This window comes from Cimex lectularius, unplaced genomic scaffold (genome assembly GCF_000648675.2).
Source record: "Cimex lectularius strain Harlan isolate CLEC.00 unplaced genomic scaffold, Clec_2.1 scaffold220, whole genome shotgun sequence".
Taxonomy (NCBI): Eukaryota; Metazoa; Arthropoda; class Insecta; order Hemiptera; family Cimicidae; genus Cimex; species Cimex lectularius.
This window is the reverse complement of record NW_019392830.1, coordinates 255,685-281,843: the sequence shown is the minus strand read 5'-3', so window position 1 is coordinate 281,843 and position 26,159 is coordinate 255,685. Positions and strand designations below refer to the sequence as shown.

At 34.9% G+C, this 26,159-nt stretch overlaps 1 protein-coding gene across 1 annotated transcript in view; it reads left to right on the top strand.

Annotated features, from left to right (window-relative positions):
- LOC106673894 overlaps nt 1-26,159 on the top strand; it is a 92,626-nt gene that overhangs the window by 25,544 nt on the left and 40,923 nt on the right. The window contains exons 2-3 of the mRNA XM_024228511.1: nt 18,330-18,375; nt 24,549-24,668. Coding sequence (XP_024084279.1) covers nt 18,330-18,375; nt 24,549-24,668 — 166 coding nt within the window. The remainder of the gene's footprint in view (nt 1-18,329; nt 18,376-24,548; nt 24,669-26,159) is intronic.

Here is a 26,159-nt window from a genome sequence, read left to right as displayed (position 1 = left end):
TACTTGCATTCTATAGGTAAAATATTAAATATTGCAAAATTTGGCGAATGGGTGAGATGACAGCTAAATTGTGAATACTTCTTGTATTCGGATTATTAATTTGATTAGTTCCAAAATGTTCCAAAAGTATTACAATTCAATAATAAAAACTACTATATTGTCATGGATATGTTTTTGGGCTGGATACACATTAGCATAATCGATTTCGCGTTATCGAGAAGTACGCATGCGTTGGGTTAGTGTTAGGTTAGGTTAGGTTCGTTTAGGGTTAGGAACGGGTGAGGTTTATTAGATCTTTTTTTTTCAAAATCTCACTGGCACTCTAGACAAGACACGCAAGAATGGCACAATTACACAGAAGACAAACACTTTGAGTGAGTAGAAATGCTTTGATTGAATATATATANAACGTTGGCACGATAAAGAAAATGTTTTTCTGAAACCTACATCACACCAGACCGCATCTCACGATTTCTAAATAAATATCGATTAACGGTCACTAATCACCACACACACACACGTTTATTAGATCGTTTTAAAGGATTTAATTAAGGCTCTAAGAATTCTCCTAGTCTCTGAGAAATATTAATTCGGCCAGATCATTGTCGATCTTAAGTCATTTTACTTTGATGGTCAATATTTGTGTCAGTCTTTTACTTTTACTTGTTCAGTCTCTAAAAAAAGTACAACATAGCGAAAAGTAGCAATCATAAGGTGCGAGGTCAGGAAAATAAATTTATAATATATATAAAATTATATATAAATTTATCAAAGCGCCACTGCTGTAACAACTTGAGCACATTTTTCAAATGTCGTGTAATCAGCGATGGGTTTGAATCCCGCTCGTGACACTAACTTTTTCATCTCAACGAAGACCTTAGATTAAAAAAATTACTTGAAATAATCAAATATGGTCAATTATAAGCTAAACATGTTTGGATAATATATTTATTCGAATTCCAGATCATTTGTCTGTAGATCACAATCTGCAGAACATGTGGCCATTAACCCAAGTTGTAGAACATCACTTATCCCCTGAATATGAAGTTAATTGGCTAAAGCAAAACGTAATGGATCAAATTTCGAGACATTTTTAGTTGATGTACTATTCATGTAGATGTAGAGTATACAAAGCTTATTGTTGATGATGATGATGATCAGTATATTAGAAAGCAGGATATTGATATTGCCCAAACATTACAGCGTTTTTGTTTCTACTTTTGTACCTTGTTCCAGTTCAATCGAGCATTTTGTTGGTGCATTCTTTACTCCGGATCGTTTTAGTAACTTAGGTTATGTCTCCTTGGAATGGTTGCTTTGGATTCTTTCTCCTCAGTGCATAACTTCCCAATAGGATCATCATTCCTGGTAGATTGTTGGGTAGGTGTTTTCTTAGATATCAGTGACCAGTATTGAGCCCTGTCGTTCACGTTGCCATCTTTGCATGTAGCAAGGTGCGTGCTAGTTTTGACGAAGATTCTTTAACCACGGAAATTACTGCATCAAGCACTCGTAGAGTGTGTCCCCAACGTACCTTCATTAGGAGGCTATGCTTGATTTTGTTATCCCGATTATAAATTTTGGTTTTTTTCCCCCATCCACCTCCCTGCCGTACCAAAGGAAGACCCCGTACAGGCGGACCACGGCTACTAAACTAATTCAAATGGGATGCAAGTTTAGGGGATCTTATTGTGCTTAACGTCTTCCTTCGACCTTGCCCTGAAAGGGAAGACCCAAGGAAGAAGGGAAATTTTTTTTCATTATTAATTTATCTAATCTTGCTGGTTAATCCTTTTGAATACACTTTCTAATAAATACAATATTTTAATAAATAAATAACAATTATGGGTCCAAGGAGTAACCAGGTCGGAATTAAAAGTTCACGGAAACGCTAAAATCTAACAAGTAACTTATCATAGGAAGAAAAGGAAGAAAAAAGAAAGTAAGAAAAAACTAATCAGGTACTTTATCCACTATAGCTCGGCTAACAGGCTTGAGGACCTCAAACGTCTTCTTTTCTTTAACCCGTTCGTTGAGGATCGGTGGCCAAGTGTGGCGGAAGAGGAGCTTTAGTGGTTCCCTCACACTCTCAAGGAGGGGGCAGTTGAATAATCTGTGTTGGACACTCATCAACTCCGCAGTCGGGCCACAGTGGACTGTTACTTCTACGGAATCGGTGCAAGTAGGCGTTGAAATTTCCGTGACCTGTCATTATTTGTGTGATCCAGAAATCTGGTTGAAACCACTTTGCTCTTGCTCGGTCCTCAATACTGGGTAGAAACTAGTGGGTCCCTTGGTGCTTCTGTCCCATCTTTCCTGCCACAAGTTGTCTATCCAAACTGTAAGGATCTCCCGGATCTGCTTTCTAGGTGCAGTTCGTAGCCTTTCCCTATCTGACGCATCCAAATTTACATTGTTGGCTCCTTTCCATCTCTTAGCTGCCGGATTGCAATTCTACTGTGGAGGACAATGTCTATTGGTGTAGCGGAATCAAGGACTTGGAGGGCGTGAATAGGGGCTGTCCTATAAGCTTTAGTCGTTCTCAGGAGTGCTATTCTTTCACTCTGCTCGAGGATGCTTCTACTCCTGTTTTGCAATTTTGTTCCCCAAGCTGCTCCATAAATTTTGGGTTATAGATCCTTCCTAATGAGTACACCATGATTCTATAATTTTACTGGTTATGAAGCTGTATACCTTTTATTTATTTAACTCTTAAGTTCTTCCTTCATTTTGTTAACATGTAATAGACAAATGTTTATGCAAAAATTCTTTATCAGTCAATTTATGTGTTATTATTAGAATTATTTATAACTGTTTAAATCATTGCAAGGATTTCCTTTAAGGAAAAAAAACAAGTTTGAACGAATATATGTCTCGTGGCATTTAAGAAACGGCTCTTAAATTACCGTGTGGCCGCAAGTACAAAACGACCGTTTCGCACACAAACCATTTTTTTTCCGTTCGGAGGTGATCCAGTCGAGAGGTCGTGCTGTCGGCATATCTTCGCCTTTGAATTGTTGAGTCCTTCAACTAGAAAGGGCCCGGCCCGATGATCCAGGACGGAGCGAATTAAATCTCGCTCTAGGACTACGCAATGATGACGTGTTTCCTGTCGTCTTACGTTATTTTATTCTTGAGGTGTAATAAAAAAACGCTTTATCACAAGTTGCCCCATATATGGACGCACAAATGTTAATCATTTTTAAATTTCCCTCTTGCAATGTCATCATTGGATCTCTTTCATTTTTCAGTCTAACCTACTTTTTTACACTGAAGGATCAGTTAACAAAGAATTCGACCACATTAGGCCAACGAAAAGGTTAAAGATTTAACGTTACATCAAAAACTAAAAAAGATATAAACTTTAACTTTTGTGAAAAAAGTCCAACTGTCATGTTTTTATTACCAAAATTTAATGCATAAAAACCAATCAGGTTGTGCAAACAAAACAATTCAAATGCTTGGTTTGCTGGGTGATGAACCTGTGGATTGGACTTTTCCTTTCATTTTGATTTGCCTATCCTTGCTGGTTTGAGTATGGGTCGTCTTTTCGCTTCATCAGTGGTGGTTTGGTGTCAGTGCCTCACCCTGCTTAATGTCCTGACAACAGTTTATATACGAAGTAAGATTTCGACTTGAGATTTGTAGGATCCTATCAATTTGATCTGCATAATATCGTTTTGCTCTGTTAAGCTCCGCTTTGTTAGCTATTTTCATTGGCTGTCTGAGTTATAAGCAGGAAGAGGAAATTGGATCTCATTATAAGTTATTGATAGCTAATCGTTTTCAACTAAAGCAAAAAAAATTAAATTTTTCAAATACGGCGCATTAATTACGGTTGTGATGCTTATAGCTCCTCGGAACTCAGGTTTAAGACCTGTAAAGTCACATATGCATTGTACTACTTTTTTTGTTAAAATTATCTCTTCTCCTCACATTCAATTTAAAACAGATAAAAAATTTATGCATTTTTTTCAGAGGGTCTGGGGTGATGGACCTGTAGTTTGGTCTTTTTCGAACGTTTGATCTATGTATCCTTGATGGTTGGGTTTATTAGAAGAATATCGTCTTTTCGCCATCTTCACTGAGGTTTTACAGGCGATGTACGATTTTGACTCGAAGTTTGCGATTTGTCTGTCTTAAATCTATAGTTTGGTCTGAAAGTTTTGGTCAACCTGTCCTCGCTGGTTTGGGATGCCCAACGCATTTCAGCATTTATATACATTCAGTCCTATATGTATATAGGAAAATATATTTTGTATTGTATAAATTCACTTTTGTATATCCAAAATGTAATTGTAATATATAAACAATGTTTGTAAATCCCAGGCCCTGAAGATGATCTCAATAAAGATCGAAACGTTGGCACGATAAAGAAAATGTTTTTCTGAAACCTAATCACACCAGACCACATCTCACGATTTCTAAATAAATATCGATTAACGGCCACTAATCCCCACACATCACCACACATTCAGTCCTATGTTTATTAATATTTATATGTTTTCGGGATGTATAGACCATATTCGTGTCATCGACTTCGCGTTAGAAGGTAGTGCGCATGAATTGTTAAGGTAAGGTTAGTGTTAGGTACAGTTTAGGTTACGTTTGGTTGGGTTAGGTTCGCTAATAAAGGAACCCAAAAACCGACAAATTTTTTCGATCACTAGATTGTTTTTCGAGTCTCATATTAAGTTGTACGTATTAGAAAGTTGAAATGCCTTAAATCCAAACCAGCTGCTTTGCTGTTATTTATTATTCGTAATTATATTTTATCAGGCCAAAAACCAGTTTAAGAACAGCATTTAATAAAAGAATGAAAAACATTAAGTCAAGTTTTTCCTTGTTAGCACTTTTATCTCAAATTCTGTTGGCAACTCGTTTCCTTGATATTCCCACATTCTTGACAAACAAACCTTACAAATATTGTCGTTGCAAGAATTCTCCTAATGATTATAGGTATAACCGTCAAATGCTCCAAGTTGATCCCGTAGTCCTTGAGCGTATTTCCTTTTCTTTTTGATATTTTTTCTTGGGCTATCTCGTACTAAAGATCTCGCTTTGAGAAAGGATTTTACTTACGGAAAGATTGCACAGCTCACAGACAAAACGTAAATGCCTCAACCATAAATATGTCAGGTTTGAATGTCGGACTGTAACCGATGGAGTAATATATCGGAATAAATACAAAATAAAAGAAGAAACCGCGGATGAATCGCCTAAGGAACCCCGGTTGTTTTATATTTGCAATGCATGAGAAAAAATGTAATATAATCCATGACATTTGGAAAAATTGGAATTATTTTCATGCCGTGGAACGTTCGGTACGATGATGGTGCAATCATGTCAACAATGTGGTACGTTAAAAAAAAAATCATTGCGCAAAACGAAATGTTATATTAATGGGTATGAAATGTTTCGCACGTAATGTAAATTAATGGCATATAATGACACATTGCGAATACCTAAAATTTCAAATATTCTTTTTATCACTTTCCTCACTAGCGAAAAACAAGGTTTACAGTGGAATATTCTCGATTAAGGCAATTTCTCATAAGTAGGATTTTCTGCATTACAGTCCATGGTATTTTTACGACAATTACTTCTGTGGCTTATTTATAATTTACTTTCTGAATCTTCCTATATATTTTTAGTTCAACGACCAATCATAAATCTCTTAGAACAAGCATTTTTTTTATGACAAATGCTTTTTGGTTACCGGATAAGACAAATCAGTCAAGTGTTCATAAGCTGCGCTTCTAATTTTATATAAGTGAAAATAGAGTATGGTGTGGTAAAAAGGATACTATGAAGCGGGGTTTGCGCTCCCCAGGCATTGCAGACTTTTGGCTTATTGTACCTTTCTAGTTCCTTAGTTTAGTGCAATGGACTCGAGCCTTCTCCTTACAAGTATCAGGTCATTGGCTGTCGCTGCTCCAATTTGATTCCCTAAGTTTTTTTCTGCAGTTTAGGTTAAATCTCGATTGAGCTGTTGCTTCGTATTCAAGATGATATGGGTGGCTGTTTCCTCCTCCTCATTACATAATCTGCAAATGGGATCATCGCTGTATATACCCATGTTGTGTAGATGTTTTCTTAGGTGCCAGTGACCGGTTAGTAGTCCTACCACTCCTCAGAGTTTGGCCCTCTTCAATTGCAGCAACGCTTTTGCCAGCCATGGTGAGGTTGTTTCATCATAAGCTTACAATGTCTAGCACCGCTAGAGTTTATCCACTTCTCCTTTTGTTTTGTTTGGGTCCATTCTGCGATGGATTCTATATTTGTTTTTGCTATCGCAAGTATGGTCTTACCGATCCTCCTCTGGCCAGACTGTTTACTTTCTCGTTACCCAACATTCCCCTGTAACCTGGCACCCAAGATATCATCAGGTTGTTGTGTTTCCCCAGGTTTTGGATGCATTCACTGACTAATTTTGATGTGATTTTTAGTAAAAAGGATACTAGGAAGCGGGGTTTGCGCTCCCCAGGCACTGCAGATTTTGGCTTATTGTACCTTCCTAGTTCCTTATTTCAGTGCAATAGACTCAACCCTTCTCCTAAGAAGCATCGGGTCATTGACTGTCGCTGCTGCAACTTGATTCCCTAAGTTTTTCCATATGTTAGGTTAAATCTCCATTGAGCTGTTGCTTCGCATTCGAAGATGATATGAGTGGCTGTTTCCTCCTCCTCATTACATAATCTGCAAATCATCGCTGTACCCATGTTGTGTAGATGTTTTATCAGATGTCAGTGACCGGTTAGTAGTCCTACCACTCCTCTGAGTTTGGCCCTCTCCAATTGCAGCAGTAAATTTCCTAGCCTTGGTGAGGGTTGTTTCATAATGAATTTACTATGTCTAGCACCGCTAGAGTTTATCAACTTCTCCTTTTCTTTTATTTGGATTCATTCTACGATGGAGGATTGTATATTTGTTTGTGTTATCCCAAGTACAAGTTCAGGGCATGTATGGTCTTGCAAATCTTCCTCTGGCCAATGTGTCTGCTTTTTCGTTACCTAAAATTCCACTGGGTCCAGGTACCCAAGATATCAGGCTGTTGTGCTTCCCCAGGTTTTGGAAATTTTGGATGCATTCACTGACTAATTTTGATGCGATTCTTTCACACGCCAATGCTTTAATGGCTTCTTGGCTATCGGATCTTATGAGGATTTTTTGCCAGTGTAATCTTTTTTAAGATTTTTTAGGGCACAAGTTGTATTTCTTCTTGAAAGACCGAAGTGTACTTCATGAGTTTGATTGCTCATGTTTTGGGCTTGTACAGAAAACGCCTGATCCGGTTCCTTTGTTTGTTTTGAAGCCATGTTTATGCCATATCTATCTGATGCTGTCCTATGTTACAAATAGAGTAAATTAATTTTTAACATTTTGAAAGGGATTTAGTGTTTGTATTATGATATTATTTACCATCACATTTTAATTCGTTGATCAGTTGTTGATGCACAAGCTTCTCATTGAAAATGAGACTATCGGATGAAAAGTGAAAAGTGTTTCGGATTACAGGGGACCCGAAAGCGTTCAGGAATCGATGCCTTTCTCCGGAAGCACATTCAAAGGGACATTTATCCCTGGTAAAAGATATGGATAACCTTTTTAAATGATTACGTGCTCCACTTCCCAAAGAGGGCACGTACCGCGGCCGGGGCGCGATTGTAGTTTTTTTGCGATCGGCGGTCGTCGGATATCCTGACGTTTCGACGTATGAAGATGTCGATGTGAAATTGTTCATATGAAAAGATTCGTCGCATGCAGAAAGGTTTCCTGGTGAAAAAATTAAATATTTTTTATTATCTGTTATTTTCTATGGTGGTTTCTTATCAAAGCGGAGGATTGTTCCTGTAAATTTAAAGCCAATCAATCCATCATCAAATTTCTGGTTTACCGTTCTAATGTTTTTTCTCCAAAATTTAATCTACTTACATCAAAGTTAGCGGTTAAACCACGGAGGTTTACTAAATTTTTATAAGTTTTTAAAATACAATAGTAATAAGACTAAGGAATGGGCTTAACAGTCAAAAAGACGCAAATAAGGTAATTAATTATTCGGCATAAATCAAATGAGATTTACATTTGTCCATTTGGGCTTAATTTATAGATTTCAGTCTGATTTTACATATTCAAAATAAAAATATGTTAAGCACCACAAATATCAATTTGTGTCTCAACACTTCTTCCCTCCATGACTTTCATTTTCTCCCTTTCGCTCACACTCTCAGTTTCAATATTTTTGCTTCTCTTCCTTTCCTTTCTCTCTCATTCCGATTTGTTTCTGAGCCCACACACAAGCACACTCACTAAGTTTTTTCTTTCAATTTGTTTCCTTTTCTTCCTATTTATTTTCTTTTCACTTTCTCTCATATTCACCTTGTTTATCGCTTTACCGCCATTTCCTTTCTTTCCCTTTCTCTACCCCTTCTCTCTCTCTTCCACTAACCTTCTACATGATTATCTTCCTTTTTCTCTCTTTCTAGATGCCTTCCTACCTATGTATATATCTATATATTTATCTTCATATTTTTCGTAATCAATCTCTTTTACTTCAACTTTCACAAAAGTGCAGTTAAAATTGAACGAAGATAAAGCTGTAAAATAATTGATGAACAAGACGAATTGTTTGTAAAGATGTATTTCACCTATAACACATAGAATAACGTTTGAAGTAAATATTTTTAAGGTTTACTTTGAAATTATTATTTTTTTACGGATGTTATGTTCTTTGGGTAATTTATTATTGCTTCGGAAGTTTTTATAATAAAAGAGTGCTCGTCTTTCTTTGTTTTGAATTTTGGAATTACAATAGAGAGATATAAGAGAGAGAGAGAGAGAGAGAGAGAGAGAGAGAGAGAGAGAGAGTGAGTGAAAGAGTGAGTAAGGAGGAGAGTAGTAGAGAGGGAATGAGCAAAAGAGAGAGAGAGAGAGGAAGAGAGAGAGAGAGTGAGTGAAAAAGTGAGTAAAGAGGAGAGTAGTAGAGAGAGAATGAGCAAAAGAGAGAGAGAGAGAGAGAGAGAGAGAAAGAGAGAGAGCGAGAGAGAGGAAAAGAGAGAGAGGAAGAGAGAGAGAGGAAGAGAGAGAGAGGAAGAAAGAGAGAGAGGAAGAGAGAGAGAGTGAGTGAAAAAGTGAGTAAAGAGGAGAGTAGTAGAGAGAGAATGAGCAAAAGAGAGAGGGAGAGAGAGAGAAAGAGAGAGAGCGAGAGAGAGGAAAAGAGAGAGAGGAAGAGAGAGAGAGGAAGAGAGAGAGAGGAAGAGAGAGAAAGGAAGAGAGAGAGGAAGAGAGAGAGAGGAAGAGAGAGAGAGGAAGAGAGAGAGAGGAAGACAGAAAGAGGAAGAGAGAGAGAGAGAGAGAGAGAGAGAGAGAGAGGGAGTGAAAGTTGAAGTTAAAGAGATTGATTATGATAAAAATTAAGACAAAATAGATATATTCCTAGGAAGAAAGGTATTTATTAGAGAGGAATAAGTAGATAATTGTGTATAATTATGTAACGATAGTGAGAGAGAGAATAATTATAATTTAACCACTTTGGATGTACGAGAGGTCCATGAGACCTAATTTGCGTGGAAATGAAATGCTATCAATCAATCACTCAACCTCTTTCTCTCTCTCACTCTCTCTCTCTTTCTTCTTCCCTCCCTTCCCCCTCCATTCTTCCAGCACTTTCTCTCTCTCTCTCTTTTATATAAGTTTGTATTTTTTTGTTTAGTACTTCTTAAGGGAACTTGTTCCTAGGACAAAAAGCTGTTTCTTTTTCTTTCGTTATCTTATTCTACTCTTTTTCTAGAGATATTTCAGAATTTTTCTGTTCGTATTTCGTTCTTTTTCTCTCTCTTTCTTTTATATAAGTTTGTATTTTTTTTGTTTAGTACTTCTTAAGGGAACCTGTTCCCAGGACAAAAGAGCTGTTTGTTTTTCTTTCGTTATCTTATTCTACTCTTTTTCTAGAGATATATTCAGAATTTTTCTGTTCGTATTTCGTTCTTTTTCTCTCTCTTTCTTTTATATAAGTTTGTATTTTTTTGTTTAGTACTTCTTAAGGGAACTTGTTCCTAGGACAAAAGAGCTGTTTCTTTTTCTTTCGTTATCTTATTCTACTCTTTTTCTAGAGATATATTCAGAATTTTTCTGTTCGTATTTTGTTCTTTTTTTCTCTCTCCCTCTATCTATCCATCTCTTATATTTGTATTTTTTGTTTTGTTGGTCTTAAGGTAACCAGTACCCAGGACATATTAAAGTTTTTCCTTCTTTCTTTCTCTCTCTCTACATCTATTGCTTTTCCTCCCTCCCTAACGTTTCTTTTCCTACTATTATCTTGTTCTACTCTTTTTCTAGAGATATATTCAGCATTTTTCAACCCGTGTTTCGATCTTCTCTCTCTCACTTTCTTTCTCTAGCTGTATTGTTTATATCACTCTCTTTCCGTCGATATATATTCTTTTTTCTTTTTCTATCTGTATTTCTGTGTCTTTTTCTTTTTATCTACCTCCTTAAACTTGTCAGTGTTGGTATATACAAAAAGTTCAGACATTATACCTTTGTTTTATGTTAATGCTTTCCATTTTGATAATTATTGACAAAATTGTTTAGTGTATTGATGTCACAGTTTCATGAACTTTATAAGACAAAAATTGTATGATTAATAATCGATTTTGTCATATCTGAATATATTTTTTGCTCGTTTATTTTTGTGAATTGTTCCGCTTCTGATAACAGTTAGATAATCGAAAGAAAAGTTTTCACCTTGTTCCCGAAATAGGATCTCGTTCAATTTGTACCATTCTATGCTAATGTGAACTTTGAAATGGACTTTTTCCCTCGTCGTCCTTTTTTGAACGTTGCCCCGGTGCAGCTTGTACACAGATTGCTTTTACTTTTGTAATATATCAACTACATCCGGTTGCAGTCCTTAACCCGGTTCGGTTTGGGGGCAGTTTTTTTTTCTGAACAAAACGGTTGCCGACCTTGTCGTGTGATTCATAAAAGGTGAACTTTCCACAAGGGCTTCTCCCGGCCGAAGTCGTTCAAACCGGATTTTTCATCATAACGAAGTTCTTAACTTAAAAACGAAGTTTATATTAACAAATTATCAGCGAAAATTCCACTTCCTTATTCACACTTTGCAATTCGTGAATCTTCTAAAAATTAAGACGCTTCTCATCTCTCATGACATGTGCTAGTTCTCATCCAATTTCATTTTGAAAATCACATTATACTAAATAAAAATGAGTTCTTGACGAGCTTTTTCATTTAAAAAAATTCTAAAATAATGCAAACAGTATGTAAATAATCAAAATAATAAAGTTAAGCACATAAAATCCGTTTGAAAAGTTCCAGATGTTACTTTAAGACTATATTTTGGCCCCTTTTGTTCATTAATCGCCTAGGTAAACGATTGAATTAAAAAGAAGGAACCGGAAACGTTTCAGTATCTTCTGCTTGCCATTTCGGAATAAAATATTGTGTTTCACCTTTCCAAAATAAACTTTATTGTGTCCTTTCGGCCCAGCCGAAGGAGAAAGTCTACCAAACCTTGGTGCAAAATCTCGTCTAAATTTCTGGCCAGTTAATACTATTCAAAGTATGAAACTGTAAAATATGTCAATAAAAAATAAAAAAGACATCCGAATTGGAGTCATTATTTAGCATGTTAAAAGTTAAGAGAAGTTTAACCTTGGCCATGAGGTGAAAATACGCAGTTTTCCTTTCACCAAAGACTCGTAAAGCAAGTAATGTTTCTAAAATGATGATAACATTGAAATAAAATATGATTTTCTAAATAAATAAGTTATATAAAAAATTTAGTTATTTTTATAGCAAATTTTTACTAGCTGTTTGTTCTTTTCCACATTTGAAACGGATTTCCTCTCAAAACAGCTTTTATTTTAATTATCAAGATTTTATTCTATTTTGAATTTAAAAAAGTGAGATTAAACTACCGGCAAATTATGAAAGAATTCAAAGCTATAAAACTTGGCTTACACGATATTTGAAAAATGGCAAAAAGGAGGGAAAATTTAAAAAAAAAGTGGGGTTGAGGTGGGAAGTTAGTGTCTCTCAAGTGGTTGAGCAGCGACGTATCTAGCCGAAGAACGTGGGTTCGAATCCCGCTCGTGACACTGACTTTTTTATCTCGACTAAAAACCTTAATTAATTGAAAGATATTAATTGGTCAAGCGGACCACGAAAACTAGTGATTTTAATAAGTAAAAATGAAGTAGGCCTTCACTAAAGCTCTCCATGACCATTTCATTTGTCGTCGAAAATCAAATAGATTACACGACATTTGAAAAATGACAAAAAGGAGGGAAAATGCAAAAGGTGGGGTTGAGATAGGAAGTTAGTGTCAGAGTGGATCGAGGTCACGATAGCTCAAGTGGTAAAACAGCGGCGTATCAAGCCTAAGGTCGTGGGTTCGAATCCCGCTCGTGACACTGACTTTTTTATTTCAACTCAAATCCTTAATTAATTGAAAAATATTAATTGGTCAAGCGGACCACGAATAACTAGTGAATTATGTAGAATATCTATGGCAAGTTCAACAGTCGTAAGCAAAATACGGTTGAAAAGGAAATAGGATGAAAATAAAAAGAAAAAGAATTGCCAGGCAGTTTAAGTACACGGAAACAAATTGTTACTAAATTAAAAGTATGTAAAAAGGAGGGAAAATTAAAAAAAAGTGGGGTTGAGGTGGGAAGTTAGTGTCTCTCAAGTAGTTGAGCAGCGACGTATCTAGCCGAAGAACGTTGGTTCGAATCCCGCTCGTGACACTGACTTTTTTATCTCGACTAAAAACCTTAATTAATTGAAAAATATTAATTGGTCAAGCGGACCACGAAATTAGTGAATTTAATGAATTAAAATGAAGTCTACTTCATTAAAGCTGTCTGTGGCCATTTCATTTGTCGCCGAGAATCCAATCCGATTACACGACATTTGAAAAATGGCAAAAAGGAAGGAAAATTCAAAAAGGTGGGGCTTAGATGGGAAGTTAGTGTCCGAGTGGATCGAGGTCACGATAGCTCAAGTGGTAGAGCAGCGGCGAATCTAGCCGAAGGTCGTGGGTTCGAATCCCGCTCGTGATACTGACTTTTTTATCTCATCGAAAAACGTTAATTAATTGAAAAATATTAATTGGTCAAGCGGACCACGAAAACTAGTGAATTATGTAGAATATTTATGGCAAATACAACAGTTGCAAGCAAAATACGGTTGACAAGGAAATAGGATGAAAATAGGAAGAAAAAAGAATTGCCAGACAGTTTAAGTACACGGAAACAAATTTTTACTTAATTAAAAGTATCAGTATTAGAAATATCGACCACTTTTCCACTCGCAAACCCTCTCGATGAGGTACGTTCTTGAAGAAGAAAGCATACAGTTGTTACTGCTAAGTTTTCGACCTATTTTAAGGTCATCATCAGGACAAAAAAATCTTAAATACGTCTACAGATTGAAATATTGATGTTCTGCCCTGATGACCTTAAAATTGGTCGAAAACTTGGCAGTAACAACTGAATTTGCTTTCTTCTCCAAGACCATATTTTGTCCAGAGCGTTCACTTGCCATACTGGCAAATATTCCTACTTGAATGCTCTAATAAAAATAATAGAGGTGACACTTATTTGTTGATAGTTTAATAAAACCAATTACTTGGAATAATTTCATTGAATAACTTTTGTAAATCTTATAAATCAAAATGGGTATCGAGCATTTTATTAAAATCCCATGGCATAAATGATGAAAAAACTGGGTATCTAAGATGTTTAACCAGATCTCGTATTAGCATGTTTGGAGGTCAGCCTTATAGCGAATTTTATAAAAAGCTTCAGAAAACATAAAATAACCCAGATTTACCTATCAAATTTTTAAAATTCCTACACAAACTGTCTAGTTTACTGGTGCTTAAACGCAGCTTGCTAAGTACTGACGAGTCAATGCACGTATGCATCTCAAGTGGAATTTTTTTATAGGCAAATAAACGGTAAAAGTGCCAAATAAACAAAACCCCTTTTAGTATTTAGTCGTAGATCTTGCCAAATTTGAAAGGCGTATAGCATAGGTGACCTACAGACATGATAAACCTAAATCCCTAATGAGGAAGAACTTTCATACATACAATACCACACCAACATAATAATAATAAATTTCTTTGCGAAAAGTACAGTACAACAGTAAGAAAAAACGTAAATAGAGAAAAAAATTTAAGGATAAAATAATAAAACCATAAGTAAAAGTAAATCATTTAACCAATCTGCACATTTTCGCCTGTCATCTAAAAGCAGTGCTTGTAACAGATGGCAGGAGTTATGTCAGTGAACAAAATTGCGAAAAATTAAATCAAAAGGACTGAGAAGGTATATATGACCAAATAAACGAAAGAAAAAACAAAATAATGAAGAGAGAAAACAAAAATAAAATAAAATGCAATAAATTCAAATAAAGATAAAATAGAAATTAAAGAGTACCATAATTGTCATATGTTGCCAAATATACCACAAAGAAAGTTCAAATTATAAATTTAAAATTTTTAAAGTAATAAATTTTTTGAAATCATAATGAGAATTAAATCTGTTAAATTTTATGATTATAAAGAAACCTAAAAACTGCATTTAATGAAAAATGGAAGTAAAAATTAATGAACATGAAACAAATAAACGAACTCTTAGACAACAAAAAATTTTTATTTTTAATTGGCAAATTTTCTACGTAAATCTTGTGATACACATTCTAACAAAAAACGCAAAAATGCCAAAAATCTTAGCTTTCTAATTGAATATCTTAACTGGCAACTGAAGTCCTGAACAATCGTGACTCGGTAAATTCAGGAACGAATAGAAACTTCTAATTAGCAGAAATTCCACTGTTCGAAATTTATTATAATGAGAAAAACCCATATCGCAAAGGGAAATTTAGACTTCACACTACAAACTTTTTCAACTCTTTTCGTCTTCATTTCTTTAAATTATATAATCATAACAGTATTTTTGATTAATGTTGCAGGAGACGGGCTAGAAAACATTTTGCAAAAAAACAAAACCGGTCTAATTAAACAAGTAATAACGTTCACTTCGCAAGGTAATTAAAAGAAACAAGTGGAACTTTCTCAACTTCAGACAATGACCTAATGTAAACAAAGGGTTGCAGTCATTGCGGGCAAAGTTACGCCACATCGACACTTGCGGCCAAAGTGTACTATTATAACCCTGAAATATACCGTTAACTTACATCTTGATTCTGTTGACTTTGCCATCTTCAGATTGCATTTAGCAGGAATAAGATCAAATTTAGGAGCAATTAATTTCATTACTACTATATCATTACTATACCTGCAGGAAAAACCCTAGAACGAACACCTTCATTTGTATGATCTGCTGGTATTATTATTATTATTAAATTCACTAATTCCGTGGTCCGCTTGACCAATTAATATATTACAATTAATTAAGGTTTTTAGTTGAGATAAAAAAGTCAATGGCACGAGCGGGATTCGAACCCACGATCTTCGGCTGGATACGCCGCTGCTCTACCATTTTAGGAACCGGAAGTTAATCTTTTATAGATTCAATTTGCAATTTGTCTTTGTTTTGCGAATTTTCGAAATCGTTCATGGGTCGGGGTTTCTCGCTGAACTTTTATTTTGGTCGCTCCCCCAGGGGCAGAAAGATTCGCCTTTCGGACTTGCAAGCACCTCCTTACTTCGGAGGAGTTGCATAATTTTTATTCCGAGTGTTTTGCGTAAGACCTTCTGGAGGCTGCTATTAAAAAGAAAGTGTTAGACTTAGTTAAGATGAAGAGCACGTCGGCTCGTTTGATGCCCTTTTGTCTGGAGAAATTAAAAATTATTGCATTATTCGCAAGTTAATGGTCAAGTAGCAACTTTATCAAAGCATATAGCATATAAAAGCAAAGCATATGCTTTGATAAAGTTGCTACTTGACTATATATATCATGTGTATGTATGTACAAATGAGTAGAGAATTGAGCTAAATGAATGTATAATCTGTATCTATGTATTTTTTATTATGTTTTAATACACATAATGAATACTTTTGTCACTTTATTCCCTTTATTTTTGTGGTAGGTCCCAAGTCGGCGAATATATTGTACTATCCATTACAGTTCGTGGTCCGATTGACCAATTAATTAATATTTATGAAAGGTATGGGTCGAGATAAAAAAATAGGGAGAGGATAAAAAAGGAGGGAAAATTCGAGAGGTGAGGTTGAGATGGGAAGTTAGTGTCCGAGCGGATCGAAGTCACGGTAGCTCAAGTGGTGGAACAGCGGCGCGTTGAGCCGAAAGTCGTGGGTTCGAATCCCGCTCGTAACACTGACTTTTTTACCTCGAGCAATACCTTTCATAAATATTGTACTATATGCTGCAAGTGCCTTTAATAAGTTTTGTAGGGATAAAAAAACGATACTTTATATAGATCATTTACTTTTTGAATACTTTTTGTGAAGTAATTTTTTTTTTTCAATTAAATACAACTTTGTTTGTTTTTCTCCTTGCATTTACATATTTGGTTGAAAATTGTAATATAGGAGGAATGTAATTTTTGAAAAATTTTGAACGGAATTAGTCCATTCAAAAGGATTATGAGCGATTGAAAGTGAACGCGTCGAATTTCGTGCACGATGCAAAATAAATCAACCCGGAGGTCACGTTTCGACCGAGAATATAAGAAGAATAACGCTTTTTAGCATCCTAAGTGTCATAATATTGTAATTAAAAAAATATTACTTCTTTTTAGTGGACCGACATTACAGTATAATGGAAATCCATAAGCGCGCGTTCATAGCCTGCGAATTGTCTTCAAAGTTCAAGTATAATTTTTGTCGGTGGCGACCCTGACCGACATCGCCGCCGAAGAAAGCACCAAAGGTGCGGCCAAAATGGGAATCTGACCCAAATTAAAATCAATAAAACGTGCGATTTTGAACTTTTGAACTTTGCGGTTATTCGGACCATCTGGTAAAAGAAAAACTGCGCTTCTGAATCAACATTCGTGCCGGTTGTGGAAGGAGTGATACAATTTTTATATATCCAACATGATTTGACGCAATTGACCATTTTTAGTTGGGAAATTTCCTTTTGAAAAAAAATCGATTTAGTTGTATTTTTTGATACATAGTGCCAATAGACCAATGTATAAACAAGAACATCTTGAACATCAATGACATACAATTATTTCAAATATATCACTCAAAAAATTTAATAGAGAAAAGCACAGAAAAATAGATGCAATATAAGACATTTATTCCAAATTCCTCTTTTTTCAATTTTATTTTTATTCAATTACACTTAGCAAGCAGATTTCTGAGTGTGAACAGGTTATCAATTAACAGGTTATCAAAGTTTTTCCTTCAATATTTTATTTTTAACTTTGTCCACTTCGTATAAAAAGTCTCTCAAAAATTCTTATATTTGTTTGTTGATCAATCGTAGATCATGACCTGTGATTTTCGTGTTGACCCTGATTTTCTTTTCTTTTACAGGCAAACAGCTATAGATAATATATTTATATAATTTCGAAAAATATTTTTTATTTTCTTACTTTACCGCTAGTCCTTTTTTACTTGAACTTATACTTTTCATAAGACAAGTTTTATTAAATTAGTTATCTCCCTTATGACAAATAATGAAATTTACACATTTTTATTACATTTTTTTAGGTTTCGTGGTTCGCTTGACAAAATAAGATCTTTTCAATTAATTAAGGTTTTAGTTTAGATAAAAAAGTCAGTGTCACAAGCGGGATTCGAACCCACGACCTTCGGCGAGATACGCCGCTGATCTACCACTTGAGCTATCGTGACCTCGATCCACTCGGACACTAACTTCCCATCTCAACCCCACCTTTTGAGTTTTACCTCCTTTTTGCCATTTTTCAAATGTCGTATAATCTATTTGATCCTCGGCGACAAATGAAATGGCCACGGAGAGCTTTACTGAAGTATACTTCATTTTTTTTCTTTTTTCATTTTCAAAATCTTTTCAATTAATTAACGTTTTAGTTGTGGATCGAAGTCAGGATAGCTCAAGTGGTAGAGCACCGGCGTATTTAGCCGAAGGTCTTGGGTTCGAATCCCGCTTATGACACCAATTTTTTTATCTCAACTAAAACCTTAATTAATTGATTTTTTAAAATTAAATCTATTTTTATTGTTTTCTCTAATGCCGTTTTATTACAGATTATTAGAATCTTTGATTGACTAAGTGTATATTTTTTGTTATATAATAAACAAAACAAAGTTTTTTTTTTATTGATGTAATTACTTATTAAGTAAATGTATTTAACTTTCCCTTATTTTTTGTTCCAGATGACGCTAGCCTGGGTGGCCTTTCTATTCTTGGTCGCCGCAACAGGTAATTATGGCTCTTTGTATGGTCTAAATATCCGTTCTTATTGTATACTGCGTTTTGACAACATTTTGATTTTGAAAATGCCCTTTGACCCATTTCGAACCAAAATCGCTCGATAGAAAAAACAAGTAAATTTGGGACATTTTCTAAGCTAGTGACTACATAGCTTTCTACAGGATTTACACAGAGTAAAATGTGATAACAAAAAACTATTTTTATCTTTGAGCAGTCTTAGGCGGTAGACATTCTTCCTTTTAATTTTTTTAAATTGAATTTTCTGTAAAAGCATTGTCACAGTTATTACCGGTGGTAAAGTTATTATTGGTTGCAATATGTCATAATTTTATAACTACTGTTTCAAAACAGGCACAAAGAGATTTTTAGAATTTTTGTCGAATTAGGCTAAGGTAAAAGTTTATTTTTGAATTGACCGCTACACCTAGTCGTCACAAGTCACGCCTTCCATTCTTGAAGAATTCTTTCGAACGTCCTTCAACCGGTAACGCCTTGTCGTCACGGTTTGTCTCGACGCCTCCGCCGTTAATACAGCCGTCAAAAGGAGGATCATCGATCAAGTCGCGGGTTATTGAACGAGACGTCGAAATACTCGTAGATCGTGATAGGCACCCTTTGGGATGTTAATCGTCCGGGCCATCTAGAGTCATCTTCGTCAACGTGTACGACTCGATTTTAAAAAAAAGTTTCGTCCTTGTTGCCCAACCTTCTGATTCCATAATCTGGTTTTCTGGACAATGGACCGTGCGAAATTGACGGTAAAACGTTAAAGATAAGGAAAACCGGATGGGGACATCGAGTGATGTTTTCTCTTATCAATATGTTAAATTGAGTATAAAAATGTTTGCCACTTTTATATAACTTCACGTTTTTAGGCTAACAAACAACACAAAATGGAATCTTGATCCACCTGAAAATTTTGGGAGACCGGTATTCGATGAAATTTCAATGAAAATGGACATCTAAATCTACACACATGTGTATGTGTTTTCAGATGATAAAGAATTCTTTTTAGACAACACCTCCCGAAGTACAAAAGTAATGGTAGAAATGATAAATGATGGAGTGAGTGTGGCGTTCAATCCTTTTTAAAAAGATAGTTCCTACTCACAGTAAGTTGTTTTGCAACAATCCGGATTTCGAGCTTTTTAGCTCATCATCAGGTTGAAGGACTTCTAGAACCACGTCTCTCGACATGAATTGCCAAAGTGAACCCGCTGATACCTACGCCAACGCGACGTTCCAATTAGCAGCTGATTTTTTTAATGGCGCTCAATTTGAACGGGCGAAACGCGGAATTTATTTGTGTTATAATTTCCGTGTTTCGCACGTTCAAATTGAGCGCCATTAAAAAAATCAGCTGCTAATTGGAAGGTCTTGGTCACTTTGGCAATTCTTGTCGAGAGACGTGGTTGTAGAAGTCCTTCAACCTGATGATGAGCTAAAAAGCTCGAAATCCGGATTGTTACAAAACATCTTACTGTGAGTAGGAACTATCTTTTTAAAAAGGAAAGTAATGGTAATCTGTCCCTTAGCAGGAGGTTTTAATCATTTTAGTAGCATCCCTTTTATTTTAAGGGTAAGTCCTTCATGTCATATCTTGACAAAAAAACCATGAACAGATAAGTTTTCTTCGAGTGTTTTTTTTTTCATTCGTTATTTTTCTTCTTTTTGTGTTTTACACTTTAACAGGATCTTTTCTGTACAATCTGTATGATTTGACCCCGTTTGGCGGTTTTTCCAGCCTTTAATATCACAATGAGTTCTGATTTGTCATGATTTCCAAATATTGGGGGGCACAGTTCAAATATCCAAATAGAAAGAAATGTTTGGATAAAATTGAATTTTATCATGCTTTGTCCATCTATTTTACCCTTCTTTCCCGATGTTGTTTCCACTTCAATGACATCTTTGGGTTGTCCATTTTATAATAAAAATAATAATAATAATATATTTTATGGAATTAATCCAATTTACAAAAATGATTACATGTAGAAATATGCAATATATAAAATATAACAATATAAAAGCAAAACTAACAACAAAGGAAAAAATTACTTTTTTTCGTATATATATGTTTCGTATAAATATATCTAAAAAATATCATATTTATCATTGTTATTGAAATTATTAAATGTCATTGTACATTAATGTAACATATTTTCAAATAATTATCCATTTATGTTTAGTGGTCTAATTGACCAAATTACTAATTTCAATTAATTATTCTTTTTATGTAAGGTCTTGAAATGAAAATGCCACCGTCACGAGCGGGATTCGAACCCACGACCTTCGGCTTGAAAAATGGCAAAAAGAGGGACAATTCGAAAAGGTTGTGATGAGTTTGTGTCCAAGTGGATCGAAGTCACAATAGCTCAAGTGGTTAGAACAGTGGCATATTGAGCTGAAGGTCGTGGGTTCGAATCCCGCTCATGACATTGACTTTTTCGTCTCGACCAAGACCTTATATAAAAGTATAATTAATCTTTTAAAATATTATATAATTAATATTAAAATAACATTACATAAACATTAAGTATGTAAAATAAGAGTATCTTGTGCATACTTAGTTGAATTATATTCAGTAAAATTCTTAATTAAAAATATTATAAACTTAAATATGGAAATATATACATACATACGCGTACAAAAGTGCGAGTTGAATAATTTTTGTAAAAAACTTTTTATTGATACAAAAATAATGAAAGATAATATAACTTACGATATGATATTATTAATATAATTTTAAGGAATTAACACTGGTTAACCACTTTTTTTGAGAATGTTTTCTGGTAAATCCGCATACTAACGTATTCTGAAATTTGCAAAGTTTGTGAGTTTATTGTTGACATTATAAGTTCAAATTATTTACGTACGGTTTTTCGAAAAGAAAATTTGTGTCACAGGTAGGATTCGAATCCACGATCTTCAAATACACGTCACAAACTTTTCGGTTTCCCATTTTTTTCTCCCACTTTTATTGTTTGTGATTCAATAAATTTGTTTTTAAATATCAAAGTTTAACAGCGTTAGTACAAGTACAACCTTGGGGGGTTACCTCTATTATAGGTTTTTTTAAATAAAAATCATAGATTTAGTTTTGGTTAGTTCAAGATCAACTGACTCTCGTTGATTGTATCTTGTCCGTTAAAAACTATAATTTTTAGATATTTAAATAAGCGTAAAAATGTTTAATACGCTTGTCGGACTCCGGTTTGTTTCATAAGCTTGTAGGAATTGTTTTAATTTCATTATGCAAGTTAAATTAAAGAACTGAAGAGCAATAAGGAAAGCGTTCATGCGTAGAAATGCTCCTTTCTTTCCTCTTTCGTATTTTGAACCTTTAATCATGGGTTTTAAACTGCCGGTTGGACTTTGAGATAGATCACGAAGGCACTTGTTTTGTTTTTTTAAATAATATATATGGAGTAGCTTTTGATACTTTTATCAATGTGTATTAGACCTGTATTAATTTTGTTTGCTTGTGTTTCAATCGTTTGTTTCTATATGTTTATCCTGCTCATCAAAAATTCTAATGAACCATATTATTTAGGATTATTTAGAGATCGTGAAATGCGGTCTGGTGTTATGTATGTTTAGAAAAATATTTTCTTTATAATGCCAACGTTTCGATCTTTATTGAGATCATCTTCAGAGCCTTGGATTTATAAACATTGTTTGAATCATACAAATACATATACGATAAGAATATTAATCTATCTGAAACGTATTATTTATTTTAAACAATCGTTATTCACTCGATAGTAACCGGCTTCCGTGTGGAAAAGTCGAAGGTGCATCAAGTCGTGTTCGTCGGGCGTGGCTGTTCCTTGACTTAGTTCTCGGACTTGAAAGTGGGGTGAAGTAAGGTCGGGGATTGAAACCTGAGGAAGTGCAAGGCTGCCGCTATCAGCCAACGGGATTTACGCCACGAACAGTTGGATACGACCGGTCCTGCCTGTCAACGATCATCGACAACCTTAAAAAATCTTTTATTAAGCACTGCCTAAATAATTTTATTAGAAGTATAACACTACAAAATATTTTTAAAGAACAGGAAATTCAAACAGCCTACACGACCTTCGAAAGGTACACATAAGATAGTAGATAAACAATTTCATGGTATCAAGGAAAATTCGAATATCCTACAACGCTAGCGGTTCTACATTCTAATTCAGGCCCAACCTTGAATTTTTAGAAAAAAATGAAAAATATGTAGTTTGACCCCTTAAAGGCGATACTCAACGGGGAGATAGTTGGACGTTACTTTCTGTATGACAGGTATTAATTTAAATCTCCTTTTTTTTTCTTTAAAAAAAATGGAATCCAGAATCATTAAAACGTGAAATTTCTCCTAAAATTGAGGTGATGAACCAGGAAGATAGAACGAGGTTGAGAAAGAAATATAGGGGCAGATTGAGAGAAAAAGATGTACAGAGAACTAGAGAGAAAAAGACAGATGGAGATTGGATAGAAAGAAAGAGGGAAATAGATGAATAGATGGATAGGAAAATAGATATAGATAGATAGATAGGCAGATAGATAAATAGATAGATAGGTAGATAGATAGAGACAGAGAGGGAGAGAGAGATGAATACATAGATAGATAGAGATAGAGAGATAGATAGATAGATAGAGAGAGAGAGAGAGAGAGATAGATAGAGAGAGAGAGAGAGAGAGAGAGAGAGAGGGAAATAGATAGATAGATAGATAGATAGATAGAGATAGATAAAAAGGTAGATAGACATATAGATAAATAGATAGATAGATAGGTAGATAAATACAAAGATAGACATCTAGATAAATAGATAGATAGATAGATAGGCATATAGATAAATAGATAGATAGATAGATAGGTCGGTAGAAAGATAGACATATAGATAAATAGATAGATAGATAGATAGATAGACATATAGATAAATAGATAGATAGATAGATAGGTAGATATTGTAGATAGATAGACATATAGATAAATAGATAGATAGATAGATAGGTAGGTAGGTAGATAGATAGACATATAGATAAATAGATAGATAGATAGATAGATAGGTAGATAGATAGATAGACATATAGATAAATAGATAGATAGAGATAGATAGATAGATAGATAGAGAGAGAGAGAGAGAAAGAGAGAGAGAGAGAGAGAGAGAGAGAGAGAGACAGATGGGGATTGAGAGAGAAAGAAAGAGGGAAATAAATAGATAGATAGATAGAGAGATATATAGATAGATATATAGACAGACAGATAGATAGATAGAGAGAAAGAGAAAGAGAGAGAGAGAAAAAAAAAGAAAGAGGGTAAGAGACACGGGTAAATGCAAAGACATGTAGCTCGGTCATTTCACAAGGTCAGCTTTTTCGTGTTGTTAGATGCCTTTTGCCTTTTAGACAGTTGTGAATTTTCTTAAAGGGAGGACAATTATATGAAGCTACAAGTTTAAAACAGCCATCCACTTCCATTCTTAAATTCTAACCCTAACTCTCCGTAACCCTACCATAACCTACCCTGCGTAACCATAACCATAGCCCTAACTCAACCTAACGTTATCTAACCATAATTTGCCGCCGAGAATCAAATAGATTACACGACATTTGGAAAATGGAAAAAAGGAGGGAAAATTAAGAAAGTTAGGGTTGAGATGGGATGTTGGTTCGAATCCCGCTCGTGACACTGACTTTTTTTTTATCTCAAATTAAAACTTTAATTAATCGAAATATATTAATTGGTCAAGCGGACCACGAAAACTAGTGAATCTAACCATAATGTTAAGATTAACTCTAATCCGTCCCCAACGCTAGCTAATATCCTAACCTAACCTAGCCCAACTCATGCGCACTCTCCTGAAAATGAGATCACGGGAAAATCGTCACGTAAAAGAATTTGTTGATCCAGCCTTGCAACATGTTTATCACTGTTTATTATAAACAAAAGATATATAAAACTCATGGCTTTTTAACCACTTGGACGGTTGTAAAAATAAATTTTCTTTATTTGTCATGATTTTTTCATGTCATATGGTAATATAACCTAGGATATTTATTTAGTACAATAGATAATTGGTTCTTTGTGTTAACTATGACTTTTTTTGGGAAAATATACATAATTACCTATACTGTAATTTTTTGTGTGTACTAATTTGATTTTTTTTGTATTTTTCTAGGGTCAGACGCGGTTTGTGAAGGAGATGAACCGACCGCGGCTCTACTCTGCCATGTAGAGTCTGTTCTGCACCCATCGATCGACCCATGCCACTGTACGCACATGGTAGTGCACGACAAAGGTAAATGAACTGTTTTTAATTATTCCTTTGGAAAATTCAAATCAAGAGAAATTTTCCGTGGGTCTGAAAAAATTTCAAATATCTCGCAAAATGTTATTCTCTGTCTATCAATAAGCTGAAATCATTTACTAATAATTACATGAATAACAAACAAATGAAAAACAAATACAATGAAAAACAACTTTCAGGTATCGGATTACAGAATAAAATCATTAAATAATTTGTAGGCTTCGTAGTTTAGAAAAACACCTTTTTCATTTTTTTTCCCGAAGTTTGGACCTTTATTTCGGTCATGTTCAAGGCATAAAGTGTGGTGCTTGTGGTGTCATATTGGTTTTGTGTGAAATTTTGGTGAAAGTCATTAAATTTGCTTGGATTAGAGCCCATGTATTAGATATAATTAGAAAGTAGATAATCTAGCAAAAGAAGCGACCTATTTAAGGACTTTCGTTTCCTGGTATTTCAAACGCATAGAGAACCAATAGTGCCAAACAAGTTATTGAAATTCAACTAAAGGAATTTTGTCAATCGATCCAACTAAACGTCTGAAGGCCGTTTCATCAAGTCCAGCTGTTTATAAAAGCGTGAACAATTATACGTCATGCTATTTGTCAACTTTTTGCTAAAATCCAACCCAGAATCAGGACACGTCTCTCACAGCATCTCGAACCCATAATAATGATTTGGTATATGGAGGTATGGAGCAAAGAGATAAGGATTTAAGGAATTTGGCAGACACTTTTCTCTTTTATTGAAATGCCAATCAATATAAGGTTGTGGGAAATTTTTTAAACGAATAAAACATGAAGTAAAAAAGGGCAAGATGAGATATTGCTAAGAGTAATATGGGTCCACATAGTGCTGGGGGTTGACCGTTCTGGTTGGGTTCTCGGTTCAGGAACCGCCAGGTCCTCTAAGTGGTACCACTGTGCACGGTACATCAAACAACCAATAGAAGAAAATGTGGTAGGTCTTACATGCTTTTGGTGTTTTACATGATTCGAACCAAAGCTAATATGGCCAGTTGTCAAAACATTCCACATATGACCAATCTGTTGTGGATGACAAAGGAGTGAGAATTGTAACTTCTCACCAAGCTTTCGACCTTCTTCAGGTACGACCTAGAATTACAACAAATAACAATTAGGCATACATCACACCAATCAATTAACAGAAGTCAACTTACATAAATAAATTTGATTACAAAACATTTTCAACCTCTAACAAAACTCAATACTTTTCGTGGTCCACTTGACCAATTAATATTTTTCAATTAATTAAGGTTTTTAGTTGAGATAAAAAAGTACATGTCACGAGCGGGATGAAAAATGGCAAAAAGGAGGGAAAAATCAAAAGGTGGGGTTGAGATGGGAAATTAGTGCCCGAGAGGATCGAAGTCACGATAGCTCAAGTGGTAGAGCAGCGGCGTATCTAGCCGAAGGTCGTGGGTTCGATCCCGATCGTGACACTGACTTTTTTATCTCAACTTAA